The 13,780-nt window shown below is 41.7% G+C and overlaps 1 protein-coding gene across 2 annotated transcripts in view; it reads left to right on the forward strand.

The window, feature by feature from the left end:
- AK5 (adenylate kinase 5) overlaps positions 1-13,780 on the forward strand; it is a 226,057-nt gene that overhangs the window by 105,476 nt on the left and 106,801 nt on the right. For both annotated transcript variants that reach the window (XM_081817032.1, XM_081817033.1), the window contains exon 7: positions 7,652-7,742. In XM_081817032.1, the coding sequence (XP_081673158.1) occupies positions 7,652-7,742 (91 nt within the window). The remainder of the gene's footprint in view (positions 1-7,651; positions 7,743-13,780) is intronic.

Raw genomic sequence — 13,780 nt, forward strand, 5'->3', positions numbered from 1 at the left:
TGCAGACCACATCCTCAGTGAGTCCTTTCCCTCAGAATAAGAAAAGAGTTTTGTTAAGATTGCCAGACAGAGGGGCACCTGGGTGGCTCAGTTGGTTAAGCGGCTGCCTTCAGCTCAGGTCATGATCCTGGGGTCCTGGATCGAGCCCTTTGAAGGGGATCCCTGCTCAGCAAGGGATGTTGCCCCTCTCCCTCAGCCCCTCCCCCCTGCTCATGTGCTCTCTCGCGCGCTCTCTCTCTCTCTCTCAAATAAGTAAATAAAATCTTAAAAAAAAAAAAAAAAAACATTGCCAGACAGATAACAGTCACTGAAAAGATGAAGTTGCCCATCTAATCACTGCATTTCAGAGCTGGGAGCAACCTCAGACAGCACGATTCCGTCTGCCCCATGAAGCTTGCTTCTGACCTGTGAGCTGTAAATGAACTTTCATTCCTAGAGCTTCCGTCACCCTCCGCTGATGGTACCCCAGCAGCATCGCCACTTCTGCTATGTGTTGCATTTTGAAGTTAACAGCCCAGGTTCTTGCAGTTCAAAACCTTTTTCCTTAAAAAGGAAAAAAAAAAGAAAAAGAAAAATTATCGCTACTTGAGTTTCAAAACACGGTTTGGAAACCCAAAAGCTGAGAATGCCTCGGTGAAGCTAAGGTTTCTCAGCTTTGGCACTACTGACATTCAGACTGGATAGTTCTCTGTTGTGAGGGGGCTGTCCTGTGCACTGTAGGATATTTTGCAGCCTCCTTGTCCAGTAGTGTCTCCCCTGCCTGTTGTGACAACCAAAAATGTCTCCCAGCGTTGCCTAATGTTGGGTTGGGGGAAGGTGAGAGAGACAGAATTTCTTCTGGTTGAGAACCATTAATGTATATGGTTTGTGTAAAAATAAAATAAGTAAAATGTTTGATGACTTAGAAGTCAGTTCTCTTACCATACACACAACCTCTCCAGCACTGAATGTTACCATTTGGCAAAACTCTTAGCCAACTAAGTGGCGATTGTTGTAATAACACCTAATCACAATGCTCTCCAAGGTCTGTGTGCCACATTATCTGCTAGGAGAATGGAGAGACGAATCCCATGCTAGTCCTGGAGTTGTACAAGTGGGATGTTACAGAAAATAAAGCAGTCTGGGTTCACTGTTGTGATCCTGATGCAGAAGTAAACAGGCTTCAGCAGATCCGCGCAGTCCAGAGCTGAGTTGGGTATGTGGCTATCGTCTTCCTTCCTCATGGTCCATGTTCATCACCCAAACACTTAGCAGTTGGAATCTACCCAGCATGTGGTAGTTACTCAACAAATACTTGTTGAATGTTTTTATGAATGGTGTTTCACCTGTTGCAGTTGGCTTTTGCCTTGGACAATCACGTAATTTAGTCTGTGCTAGAATAAATAATAGCTTTGTTCAAATCAGTCAGAGGATAGAATATCTCCTGGAAAGTCTCAAAGTCTCTTGTATTCCTTATTGCACCATCCCCAAGTTAAAAAATGAAGAAGTGTCTGTGTGTGTGTGTGTGTCCAAAGTACAGAAGCAATCAAATATTTATAAGATATACTCCCTCAGACCTATGTAGTCGCAGAGAGAGAGAAAAAGGAGGACTGCACTTTATGCCAGGCTCTGTGCTGTGTGTTAAATATATACCATCTCCTTAGGCCTTGCAGCAATCCTGTTGTGTAGGTGCTAAGAACAGGGGGAAGTAAGTTGCTACAGGGGGAAGCAGAAATTCAAACCAAGCCCCAGTGGAGTTTTAAGCTGTCTGAGCCTAGTCTGAAGCCTCCCCTGACTCACTTGTGTGCCAGGCCTTGAGTGCTTATTGAACAGAGAGCCCTGCCCACCACTGCCCTGTATGTCCAACATTGCTGACAACCAAGCAGCCTCTTCAGCATTGAAGGTTGGGCTTCATCACCCCCACCATGGTGGGAGTCTCTAGAGACGGCACCTGGGCCCAACCAGACCAGACCTACAGACCTGGCTCCTGTTAGCACTTTCTAGATTCAGATGCTGTACTGCTTCCCGTGACAGGGGGGTGCGGCCTCTTAGTGGCTGCCCCAGGGGCTAAACAGCACAACCAAGAATTAGGGGGTACTTAACTCCTCAGAGGTAAAACTTGGACCAGTGGAAGAAGGAAATGAGGAGCGCCTGGGTGCCTCAGTAGGTTAAGCAACTGCCTTCAGCTCAGGTTGTGATCCCAGGGTCCTGCTCAGCAGGGAGTCAGCTTCTCACTCCACTCCTTTCCCTCACTCTACCCTCTGCCCTCTGCCCTTCCCCCTCCCCTTCCTTCTCCCCGCCCCCACACCGTGCTCACATGCTCTCTCTCTCAAATAAATAAAAAGAAAGAAAGAAAAAAAGAAAGAAAGAAAGAAAGAAAAAGAAAGAAAAGAAAGAAGAAAGACAGGAAACTGAAAGGAACCAGCATATAAATACCTCTCCTGTCCCCCTCTCCTGTCAGACTCTTTGAGATGTAAAGGGTCCATTTAGCCTTTCTAGAGACCAAGCTACCAGCTCTATTTTCTTGTGAAGCTGCTGCCAGTCCAGGAATGTACTACCTTACATCTGTTTTCCTTTTTTCTTTGCCTTTTCTTTTTTTCCTTTTTTCTTTGCCTTTTCTTTTTACCTCACACTTACTGCCCTGGGTTTACACACACACACCCCCTCCAATAAAGTGTTAGCCTATGTTTTGCCTTAGGCTCTGTTTTCTAGGGATCCCAAGCTAAAACATAAATTTATGCTCTCTTATTTATAAAATGACAATGTTGCCACCCATATCTGAAAAGTCCAAGAAAAAATAAAAACAAAATCCCTCTTTAGTACATTACTCCTTACTGAGGATAGCTAATAAATATTTTGAAAGAACAAGCCAGCCATAATATGTATGGATATAAGAAACAGTGCATCAAGATGGCACTAAATGTGCCTTCATGGTCTCCTTGTATCTGCCCTAACCACCAGCTGCTTTTCTTATCTTGCTTTTAGATAAAAGGGGCTGTGTTAACACTCATTTGAGCAGAAGGACTGTATCTGTCTTACTGTGATGGTGTCTGTAGGATGGAAAGTGTCAGTCATCCTGAATTCAAGTCCTAGCTCTGCTTATAGCTGTTTGACCTAAGAAAGTTATAATATCTCTAGGTAGATATTTCCTCACCTGTAAAATAGAAAGAAAACTCTCTGCCTCACCTTTCCCATGGGCTGTTGCCACATGGTGAAAGCACTTTGAAGCACCATTCTGATGTGCTTTAACCTTAAGAGGAGGGAAGGAAATAACTTTCTAATTTAGGCTTCCAAAATTTCCCTCACTAAGCAACTGCCTTCAGCTCACTAAGACTCACTAAGACTTCCCTCACTAAGACTGATGAAATGCTTCAGTAGGAGAATATAAAGGGGTAAATCCCTTAAATCTTCTTCAATATCTTCAAGATAATAATTAAGGTTAAAAGCTAAAGAATTGAGACCTCACCAAGATGGAATAAAAGAGACTGGAATTTCCCTCCCACGTGAAACAAACAGACAAAAGGAAAAGAAAAAAAATGTATATTAAAAAAAAAAAACAGTTTTCAAGATACCTTACATCAAGCAATGAGGTGATTCCTTGAGAGACAGGAAACACACGTGGTGAGTCCGAGGATTGTTTTTACTGCTGGAGACTTCCCAGAGCCTGGGGAGGAAGAAGGACGCCTTGTGGCGACTGCGGGACCCCATGGGTTGGACAGACAGAGCTGTGAGTCTAAGAGACCAAGGTGACCAGAGGTCAGAGGACAGAGTACCAGAGACATGAGCAACACGGAGAGAGCACTCCGGAGATCTGCCGAGGGTTCTCCTCATCCAGCTAGGTGCTAAGCAGTGCATGCATCTGAGCGAACTACCTGAAGCTGAGAGAAAACCACCCAGAAGGATTAACTGGTGCTACACCAGGCTTGGAATAGTGCCTTTTTCTACCAACCAGACTGGAAAAGCTCTTAATTCACAAGGTACTTGGTAGAGAACTTAGAAGAGTCTTGCCTCCACAGTGGGGAATAATTGGTCGTACACTAAACACTGATCTGGGCCAAACCAACAGATCTTTTTTTTTTTTTCAAGTTTTTATTTAAATTCCAGTTAGTTAACATACAGTGCAACACCAGTGTTAGGTGTAGAATTTAGTGATTCCTCACTCACATACATCACCTGGTGCTCTTCCCAACAAGTTCCCTCCTTAACACAAGTGCTCTCATGCATCCCCCCACCCCCGCCCCTCCAGTAACCATCAGTTTGTTCTCTATAATTAAGAGTCTGTTTCTTGGTTTGCCTTTCTTTTTTTCCCCCTAGGTTCATTTATTTTGTTTCTTAAATTCCACAGATGAGTGAAATCATATGGTATATGTCTTTCTCTGACTTTTTTCACTTAGCAAAATACACTCTAGCTCCAGACACATTGTTGCAAATGGCAAGACTTCATTCTTTTTTATGGCTGAGTAATACTCCATTATATATGTGTGTGTGTGTGTGTGAGAGAGAGAGAGAGAGATGTATATATATCTCACATCTTTTTTAAAGATTTTATTTATATATTTGAGAGAGAGAGCACAAGCAGGGGGAGGAGCAAAGGGAGAGAGAAGCAGACTCCCCGCTAAGCAGGGAGCCTGACGTGCGGCTCAGTCCCAGGACCCTGGGACCATGACCTGAACCGAAGGCAGACTCTTAACTGACTGAGCCACCCAGGCACCCCAATACCACATCTTCTTTATCAATTTCTTAGTCAATAGACATTTGGGATCTTTTTATAATTTAACTATTGTTGATAATGCTCCTATAAACATTGGAGTGCATGTACCTCTTCAAATCAGTATTCTTGTATCCTTTGGGTGAATACCTAGTAGTGCAATTGCTGGATCACAGGGTATAGCTCTATTTTTAACTTTTTGAGGAACCTCCATACTACTCTCCAGAGTGGCTGTACCAGTTTGCATTCCCACCAACAGTGTAGGAGGGTTCCACTTTCTCTACATCCTCACCAATACCTGTTAAAAGTTTCCTGTGTTGTTAATTTTAGCCATTCTGACTGGTTCGAGGTAATATCTCATTGCAGTTTTGATTTCTATTTCCCTGAGGATGAGTGATGATGAGCATCTTTTAGTGTGTCTGTTAGCCATCCGGATGGCTTTGGATAGTCTTTGGAAAAATGTCTATTCATGTCTTCTGCTTCTGGATTATTTTTTGGGTATTGAGTTCGGTAAGCTTTTTATATATTTTGGATACTAATCCTTTATCAGATATGTCATTTGCAAATTTCTTCTTCCATTCTGTAGGTTGCCTTTTAGTTTTGTTGACTGCTTCCCTTACTGTGCAGAAGCTTTTTATTTTGATGAAGTCCTGATAGTTCATTTTTGCTTTTGTTTTCCTTGCCTCAGGAGACTTATCTGGAAAGAAGTTACTACAGTTGATGTCCAAGTGGTTACTGCCTGTGTTCCTCTAGGATTTTAATGGTTTCCTGTCTCACATTGAGGTTTTTCATTCATTTTGAATTTATTTTTGTGTGTGGTATAAGAAAGTGGTCCAGTTTCATTCTTCTGCATGTCACTGTCCAGTTTCCCAACACCATTTGTTGAAGAGACTGTCTTTGTTCCATTAGATATTCTTTCTTACTTTGTTGGAGATTAATTGCCCATATAGTTGTGGGTTCATTTCTGGGTTTCCTATTCTGTTCCATTGATCTATGTGTCTGTTTTTCTGCCAGTACCATACTGTCTTGATCACTACAGCTTTGTAATATAACTTGAAGTCCAGAATTGTGATGCCTCCAGGTTTGCTTTGCTTTTTCAGGATTGCTTTGGCTATTTGGGATCTTTTGTCCTTCCATACAAATTTTAGGCTTGTTCTAGCTATGAAAAATGCTGATATTTTGATAGGGATTGCATTAAATGTGTAGATTGCTTTGGGTAATATAGACATTTTAACAATATTTGTTCTTCCAATCCATGAGCATGGAATATTTTTCCATTTCCTTCTGTCATCTTTAATTTCTTTCATCAGTGCATTATAATTTTCAGAGTAGAGATCTTTTACCTCTTTGGTTAGGTTTATTCCTAGGTATCTTATGGCTTTTGATGCAATTATAAATGGGATCGATTCCTTGATTTCTCTTTCTGCTGCTTCATTATTGGTGTATAGAAATGCAACAGATTTCTGTACGTTGATTTTGTATCCTGCGACTTTACTGAATTTGTTTATCAGTTCTAGTAATTTTTTGGTCAGCCCAACAAGGTTTAAAATCAAAATCTGAAATAAATAAATAAATAAATAAATAAATAATAAAATCAAATCAAAATCTGAAAGGATCAAGTTGTTTCCAAGTAACTAAATTGCATTCCAGAACAAAGCTCAAGAATATTTATAGGAATACAAAAATAACTAACACCCAACACAGTCAAAATGATGATGCCTGGCATCCAGTAAAAACTACCAAACGTGCAAAGAAACACCAGATGTTAGAATTTGCAAAGGATGTTAAAAGTTATAATTGTATTTCAGATATTCAAAACCTTAAATAGAGACATAGATTTTTTTAAAGATTCAAATCAAATGTCTAGAGATGAAAACTATAATGCCTGAACTGAAAGATATCCAGGCTGAGATTAACAGTGTATCCAAACAGTAGAATACTACTCAGCAATGAAAATGGATGAATGATGGCTACAACATTGATGAATCTCAGAATAACTGAGCTGAGTGAAAGAATCCAGACAAAAAAGATTGCATGCTGTATAAATCAGCATTTTTTATATGAAATTCTAGAGTATGCAAAATAATCTATAGTTAGAGAAATGTAGGATCAGTGAATACCAGGTACGGGGGCAGGAGGACAGAATTCATCCCCAAGGGGCACAAGGACACTTTTGAGGGTGATAGTTATGTTCACTATTTTGATTTTCATGATGGTTTCACAGGTATACAGACATAGATGTCAAAACTTACCATTTGTACACTTTAAATATATACAGTTTATTATATGTTGATTATAATTCAGCAAAGCTTTAGTTTTTAAAAACTAAAGAGATAGGCATGTATTTTTTTAAAAAAAACACTGCACAACTTGGGACATAGAGGATTTATAAATATAACCACATTTTTTAATATTTAAATTTTTGTAAATTTTAAAGAATGGTAAAATGTTTAAATCTGTAATTTTTTTACATCTAAGTCTATAGTGTCTACCGACTACCTCTGTTGTATAGTATCTATAGTATCTAGTACAGTAACTAAAATTTGGTTTGGGAGCTCTTTCTTTTTTTAACAGTACATTGGAAAATTTCCCCCCCTGTTGTTCAGAACTACGTATTTTCATGGTTCTTTTTAATTAAAAACAAAAACCCTAAGAGCCAGAAGGCACAAAGTAAATTTCAGTTCTCATTTTTTCCAAAGTGTACTTTACAAATTAAGAAAATTCTACACATTTTTCTTAACCATAAGTGAGTGACTGTACACTTACTCCCCAATATCCTTCTCTGTTTGATACGTGGTCTAGGCCAAAAAACTCTCTGAGGGTCTGCTTAAGACTCAAGGGCTTTCATTCCTGTTGACCTGCTTCCTTAGAGATACAACTGTGTGATGCATGCTCATTATAGCTGGGAGTGAACTAATTTATGTCTTCTCTTGTTCCCAACTCGTCTGTCCTGACTTTGCCCAGTTTGACGCTGACCGAGACGAGGATGAGGTGTTCTATGACATCAGTGAGGCAGTTGACAGCAAGTTATTTCCAAACAAAGAAGCTGCAGCAGGTAAGTGTCTGTGTCCTTCGGCCCCCAGTCCCGCCTGACCACCTGCCAAGTGTCTGGAGTCTTATAGTAATGTCAGAGCACAACAATCTGCTGTAAGGTTTTAAGGATGACGCTGTACGCAGAGCTTTACACTTCCTGGGACTCTCCGTCTGGCCCTTATAGGTAATGCTTTTCCTCCAGTCATTGTCCTTGTAAATTAGCAGGCAGTCCCAATGTAACATAGGACCTATGTGACTATAATTGAAAAAAACGAATCTAGCCCATTCGTTGTGCAACAATTAAAAGTTACAGTTCCTCCAGGACTCCTTAACTCATACTTGTCTCTGCCTCGCCCCCTTGGGAAAAGCCTCCCCTTCTGTCAGATAGCTACTCTTATCCCAACCCACAGCTCCCATTTTGGCTCTGCGCCTTCCCTTCCTAAGCACTCACCCCTAGAAGTTTGACGTTGTGATAGTGCGGGGTATCCCACACCCTTCTGTAGGCAGTACTCACAGTGCTGTCCTTGACCCTTTCCTCACTCTCTTTGACTCTCTGACTCTGGTCAACTCATTGTCCCTCATGGTCTCAACTATCAGTTCCATGCGGGTGACTCTCAAATCTTCGTCCCAGTCCTGACCTTCCTTCTCAGTAATGGCCTCAGTGGGTAAAGACCAAAAAAGTTCTGAGCTATAAAGAAAAAGCCTAAACACTTAAAATGTTTAACCATATTTGATTTGAAGGACCCTAAGAAAGAATGCACCCTAAGAGAGGCAGAATGAAAAGAAAGGCAAGGATGTAGTCTTTCTGGGCAGCCCCACGGAGCACAGATAACAGTGTAAACTCACCTGCCTGGCTTTCCAGTGATAGAGTCAGAGGGCCTACTGCGGGGAAAGATGGAATACTGAGAAGCATGTACGATCATATAAACCTGGGTGCCGCTGCTCTGGACAAATGCTATGACACATGTTCTTCGTAAGTCAGTCTTTCATTTAGAACGTTTACTTAGACCTCTAATAACAAATGTCTAACTGCTAGGTGTCCTCAGTTTGCTAAGACAGTGGAGTGGAGGAGCTGATTTAAGCTGCCCCTTGTTTTTTTTTTTTTAATTTATTTTTTAAATTTTAATTCCAGTATAGTTAACATACAGTGTGATATTAGTATCAGTGTACAATAGAGGGATTCAGTAATTCTGTACATTACTCGGAACTCATCATGATAAGTGTGCTCTTAATCCCCTTCACCTCTTTCACCCATCCCCCCACCCACCTCCCCTCTGGGAACCGTCAGTTTGTTCTCTATGCTTAGGAGTCTGTTTCTTGGTTTGTCTCTTTTTCTCCTTTGTTCATTTGTTTTGTTTCTTAAATTCCACATGTGAGTGAAATTGTGTGGCATTTGTCTTTCTCTAACTGACTTATTTCACTTAGCATTATACTCTCTAGATCCATCCATGTTGCTGCAAAGGGCAAGATTTCATTCTTTTTTTATGGCTGAGTAATACTGCATTGTACATATATACCACATCTTTATCCATTCATCTGTCGATGGACACCTGGGCTGCTTCCCTAACTTGGCTATTATACATAATGCAGCAATAAACATAGGGGTGCGTATATCTTTTCAAATTAGTGGTTCTGTATTCTTGGAGTAAATACCCAGTAGTGGATCATATGGTAGCTCTATTTTTAATTTTTTGAGGACCCTCCATGCTGTTTTCCACAGTGGCTGCAGCAGTTTGCATTCCCACCAACAGTGCACGAGGGCTCCTTTTTCTCCACGTCTTCTAAGCTGCCGTCTTTAGAACACTTGACACTGTACTTTGTGGCTCTCTAGTGGCCCTTCTCCAAGGTGGCCTCATCCTGCGGTGGTGTGGCTGTGTTAGCTTCTGTGCTAGTCGGTAAACTGCCTGAGGGCAGGTGCTGTGTGCTCAGCGTGCGTAGCCCCTCCCCGTAGCTGAGGCTTCCGCGGGCCTCCTCTTTCCTCTCTATACCTCCAGACTTCTGAACAGAGGAGTCTGCTCACAGCCTCAGCTCCCACAAGCTCCCCTCCACGCCTCAGAACCCTGAAAGCTGAGTCCTGTTCCAGCCTTAAAATAAGCCTGTTCTATCTATAACAGCCCTCAGTTGATGGAGTGAGCAAGGGAGGGACTGGGGTAAACTGGACACACACCATGCCTCCCCTACAGGAGGCAGCCACTTCGAAGTTCCATGCTATTGCTGCCATTAAGGAATGGGCCAGTCGTTGCTGGATCTTTCTCTCTTTCAAGAGAAAACAGAAGCCTGCATCTGTAGGTGAAACCTCCAGGCTTGTAAAGGTTGCTGACTCACCCAGTTAAACGAGCCATGTCCGTGGCCACTGCTCTGTGAATTGTCAGCCCCCAGGTTCTGTCCCTCTACTGTTCCCTTCTCTCTGGACCCTCTCTTTGCAGAATCTCACCCACCCCACAGCTCCCATATCACCTCCATGCGAATGGCTTTCCATTCTTCTTTTAAAATTTTTAAATAAAAATTGTATATATTTAGGATGTGCATCATGATGATCTGGCAGGCATATACACAGTGGAAGGACTACAATTAAGCTAATTAATATATCTTCTCATCACCTAGTCACCATTTTTCTCTGTGTAAGGAGAGCACTCGAAATATATTCTCTTCGCAAATTTCTAGCACTTAATACAGTGTTACTAACTACAGTCATCAAGCTGTACATTACATCCCTAGATTTACTCATCCTACGTGTACCCTTAGGCCAACATCTCCCATATCCCCCACCTGCCTGGGCCATGGTAACCATTGCCCGGCTCTCTGCTTCATGTATTTGTTTGTAGATTCCACCCTCTCAGTGAGATCAGGCAGTTTTTCTCTATTAAGGGAGCCAGGCAAAAATGTCCCTATCCTCACGGCCCACGCCAGTCGTCATTCCTCAAGGATACCTTGGGAGTGCAGTCCCTGTTCTTTATCCTCACTGCACTCGTCAGGGCTTTGTCGTTCTTTCCAGGCCTTTTACCTCATCCCTGGTCTCTTACCTCATCCCTAGCCTCTCCCATCTGTTCTGAATCCTGTTGCTGCCATAGGGCTCCTCATCCAATGCAGCTCTGACTACCCTTCCTCCTCAATAAAACGAAACAAAGCAAAACCTTCAATGACTTCCCTGCAGGCTGAGCACCAGTGTCCTTAGCATGACAGAAATACCCTTAGCTTTGCTGCAGCGGTCCTCCTCCTGCCCCAGCATCTCCTCCCTCCACCCCCGACACCCCACCGGCTTCCTCCGGCTCCTTGGATGTCTCAAGCACCTTCCTGCCTCTGGCCATTTGCACAAGTTACTTGGTATCTCTGCCCACGCCCCTCCTGTGTGCATCCTCTCTACTCTCTCACCCCCTGGGTCCTGCTTCACCCAGCCGGATCCTATTTTGTATCTCAGTTTAAATGTGATTTTCCTCAGGAGGCGTTCTCAGCCTCCATCCCAGACTACTCCTACTACTCCCTCCCCTGTCATGGAGTAACTGGAAAATCACTCCTGCCCGGCTCACCCGAACAGTTCCAGCACCAGATCCCTTGAGAAGCTCATCTTCTAGTCCCAAATACCGTCCAGGTATTTTTCCAAAGAAATGCAATGCTCTTCAAAGGAATTCTAATGCAAACTGTTACTAACACTTTCCATGCCTGTTGGAATAAGAGCTGGGCTCTCCGTGCCTGACGACTGAGGCACTTAGGAGGAATTTCATGTTTGCAAAGTGAATGGAAAAGATCAAGATTTGCAAAAGCAAAATGTAAACGTCCTTTTATTCGTTTTTCAGTCATTCAGCGTGTATGTATCAAATGCATAGAATTTCTAAGTATTGTTCTTAAATTTAGAGATGAAATACAACGCCACCTAAAGCTGTTTACAGTTGAGCAGAAGAGACAGCACAAGGGAAAGCCTGCCTTCCTCCGAGGATGCAGATGATGTGTTAGAGGAGCTTTATCTACCGATGCCCTTCACTGCCCAAGAAGCCCTGCCTTGCTGGAGTGCCCCTCTGTTTGGGACTCCAAGTGAGAGGACCTTCCTAAAACTTCAGATTAAAGATCTACAAGGAGGAGAAAAGTCTGTAACATTGTCCCAGAAAGCAATATGGTTAGCCTTCCAGTACCTCTTAAGCCAATTTGTGTCATCTTCCCTCTTAAATTTAGGGAGACAACCTGAAAAGAATCTTTCTGAAGACCATTCTACATCTGAAACGGGTGACGCTGAGTGTTCCCTGGGGGATTCTATTTCAGCTCTGTATCTATAGAAAGAATATTTTTAAATCAGAAAGAAATTGAGAAATTCAAAATAGGGAGAAGTGAAAGCCATACTATCACTTTTACAAAATGCCCTAATTTTGCTGTCCCTTTTGAGTAACGAGATCATTGCAGGTGTTTTATGCATTAAATTGTTCAATGAAAGAAGGCAAAAATGTGTACATATATCTATATCTACCTCCTTCTTCTATATGTCAAACTTAGACTATTATTAAAGGTCCCATTTTCAGCAAACCAAGCAACCAATGCTGAAAGAACACGAAAGCTATTCAGTCACTATCTGAGCCGATAATGATATTCATTGTCTATTGCTTCCTATGATTTATTAGTCCTGTTGCCAAGAGCAACAACGTGTCAAGAAATTCCATCCCTTAATGATACAATAAAATTTCTGTTAAAAGCATTTTATTAGGAAAGCCAACTCTTCTTTGTAAGCATAAGTTTTTTTTAAAGAGGTTTTTTATTCCCCCTTCAACAAAGATCTACCACCGCTGGAGATCGTTTTCTAACAGTCTTGTTCCAGTTTAAATATTAACTGTAGTATCTGTTAACCAGGTTGTTTAAGAGCTCTTGAAAATTTGTACTTTTTTAAAACAACTGAAAGAACAGTTTCTAATTAAATAAAATAAGTAGGACACAGGAACTAAAAGGGGCTATATGTTTAATAAGCCTTTGTGTTCAGATCACATTGCTCATTCCACATGAATCACTCCAAATATAGCTGAGATGAGGGTATCGTTTGAATCCAAGTACCTATCACCACTTCTACAAGTCAGTGGTGGGTAATATCCATATTATGGAAACAATGAAAGCTAAAGAAAATTGGCATTACCTTTAATGATGCTGTCAATAGCAACCACCCAGAAAGGAGCATCGATTGTCCCAGACTGGAGTGGCACTTCTTGATTCCGCTTCTGGTTCTCCCATTTCCACAGCCACCTGGTGACATGTCTCATCACCTGCCATGCACTGTTACTCATTTTCTCAGAATGTGGAAGAGACGGCAGACTCCTCCAAGTCCCATCCCATAGGGTACTGTAATGAAGGATCATACTCATAAAGCTGTTTGGATCGCTCCTGCTTCGACTTAAGAGTAGGCGGGATATGTTGGGAGCTATGACTTCTGTCTTCGATCTCACTTACTTTCTGTAGGACCTAGCCCAAGTTATTTGACTTCTGCAAAGCTCATTTTCTTCTTTTCTAAAATAAGGGGGTGATATTCTATGAAATACTGGTTCTAAAACTTCCATGATCTTATAATGGAAAAATACACGTTTACTTCTGACATCTTGACTTCCCCACAGCACGTAAGTGCAAACTGATCCCAAAATGGGCTTCAAGACAATCAAATATTTTGGCCCTCAGATACACCTTATAAAATTTCTTATTTGAAAAATAGCAAAAGCACAAAGATAGAAAAATTGCATGTAGTGGCATTACTTGGTAAAATTATACATAAAATTTAAGTTTCCAAATGACCCCTCTGGTCTCACTTTGTTAAATAGCGTGTGGTGCATTGTCTTCCCCACTCTTTTCTGGCAACCACCTTATTAACAATGGACTTGGCAAGGTCTGCTCTCACGATATGATGGCATTACCCACAGTTGTGCTCTACACACCTATGGCAACTCCACATTTCATTACTTTTCCAAAATCCTTTGATGGGTCAAATATCTCCACTCTGAAAAATTTTATCGTCCTTTCAAAAGAAGTGTAAAGAAACACAAAAACAAGGTTGTAACTGCTTAGTACTTAGACAGTATGACAATGGACCAGTCCTTA

The sequence above is a fragment of the Leptonychotes weddellii genome, chromosome 4 (genome assembly GCF_054177405.1).
Source record: "Leptonychotes weddellii isolate Sample4059 chromosome 4, ASM5417740v2, whole genome shotgun sequence".
In the NCBI taxonomy this organism is placed as follows: domain Eukaryota; kingdom Metazoa; phylum Chordata; class Mammalia; order Carnivora; family Phocidae; genus Leptonychotes; species Leptonychotes weddellii.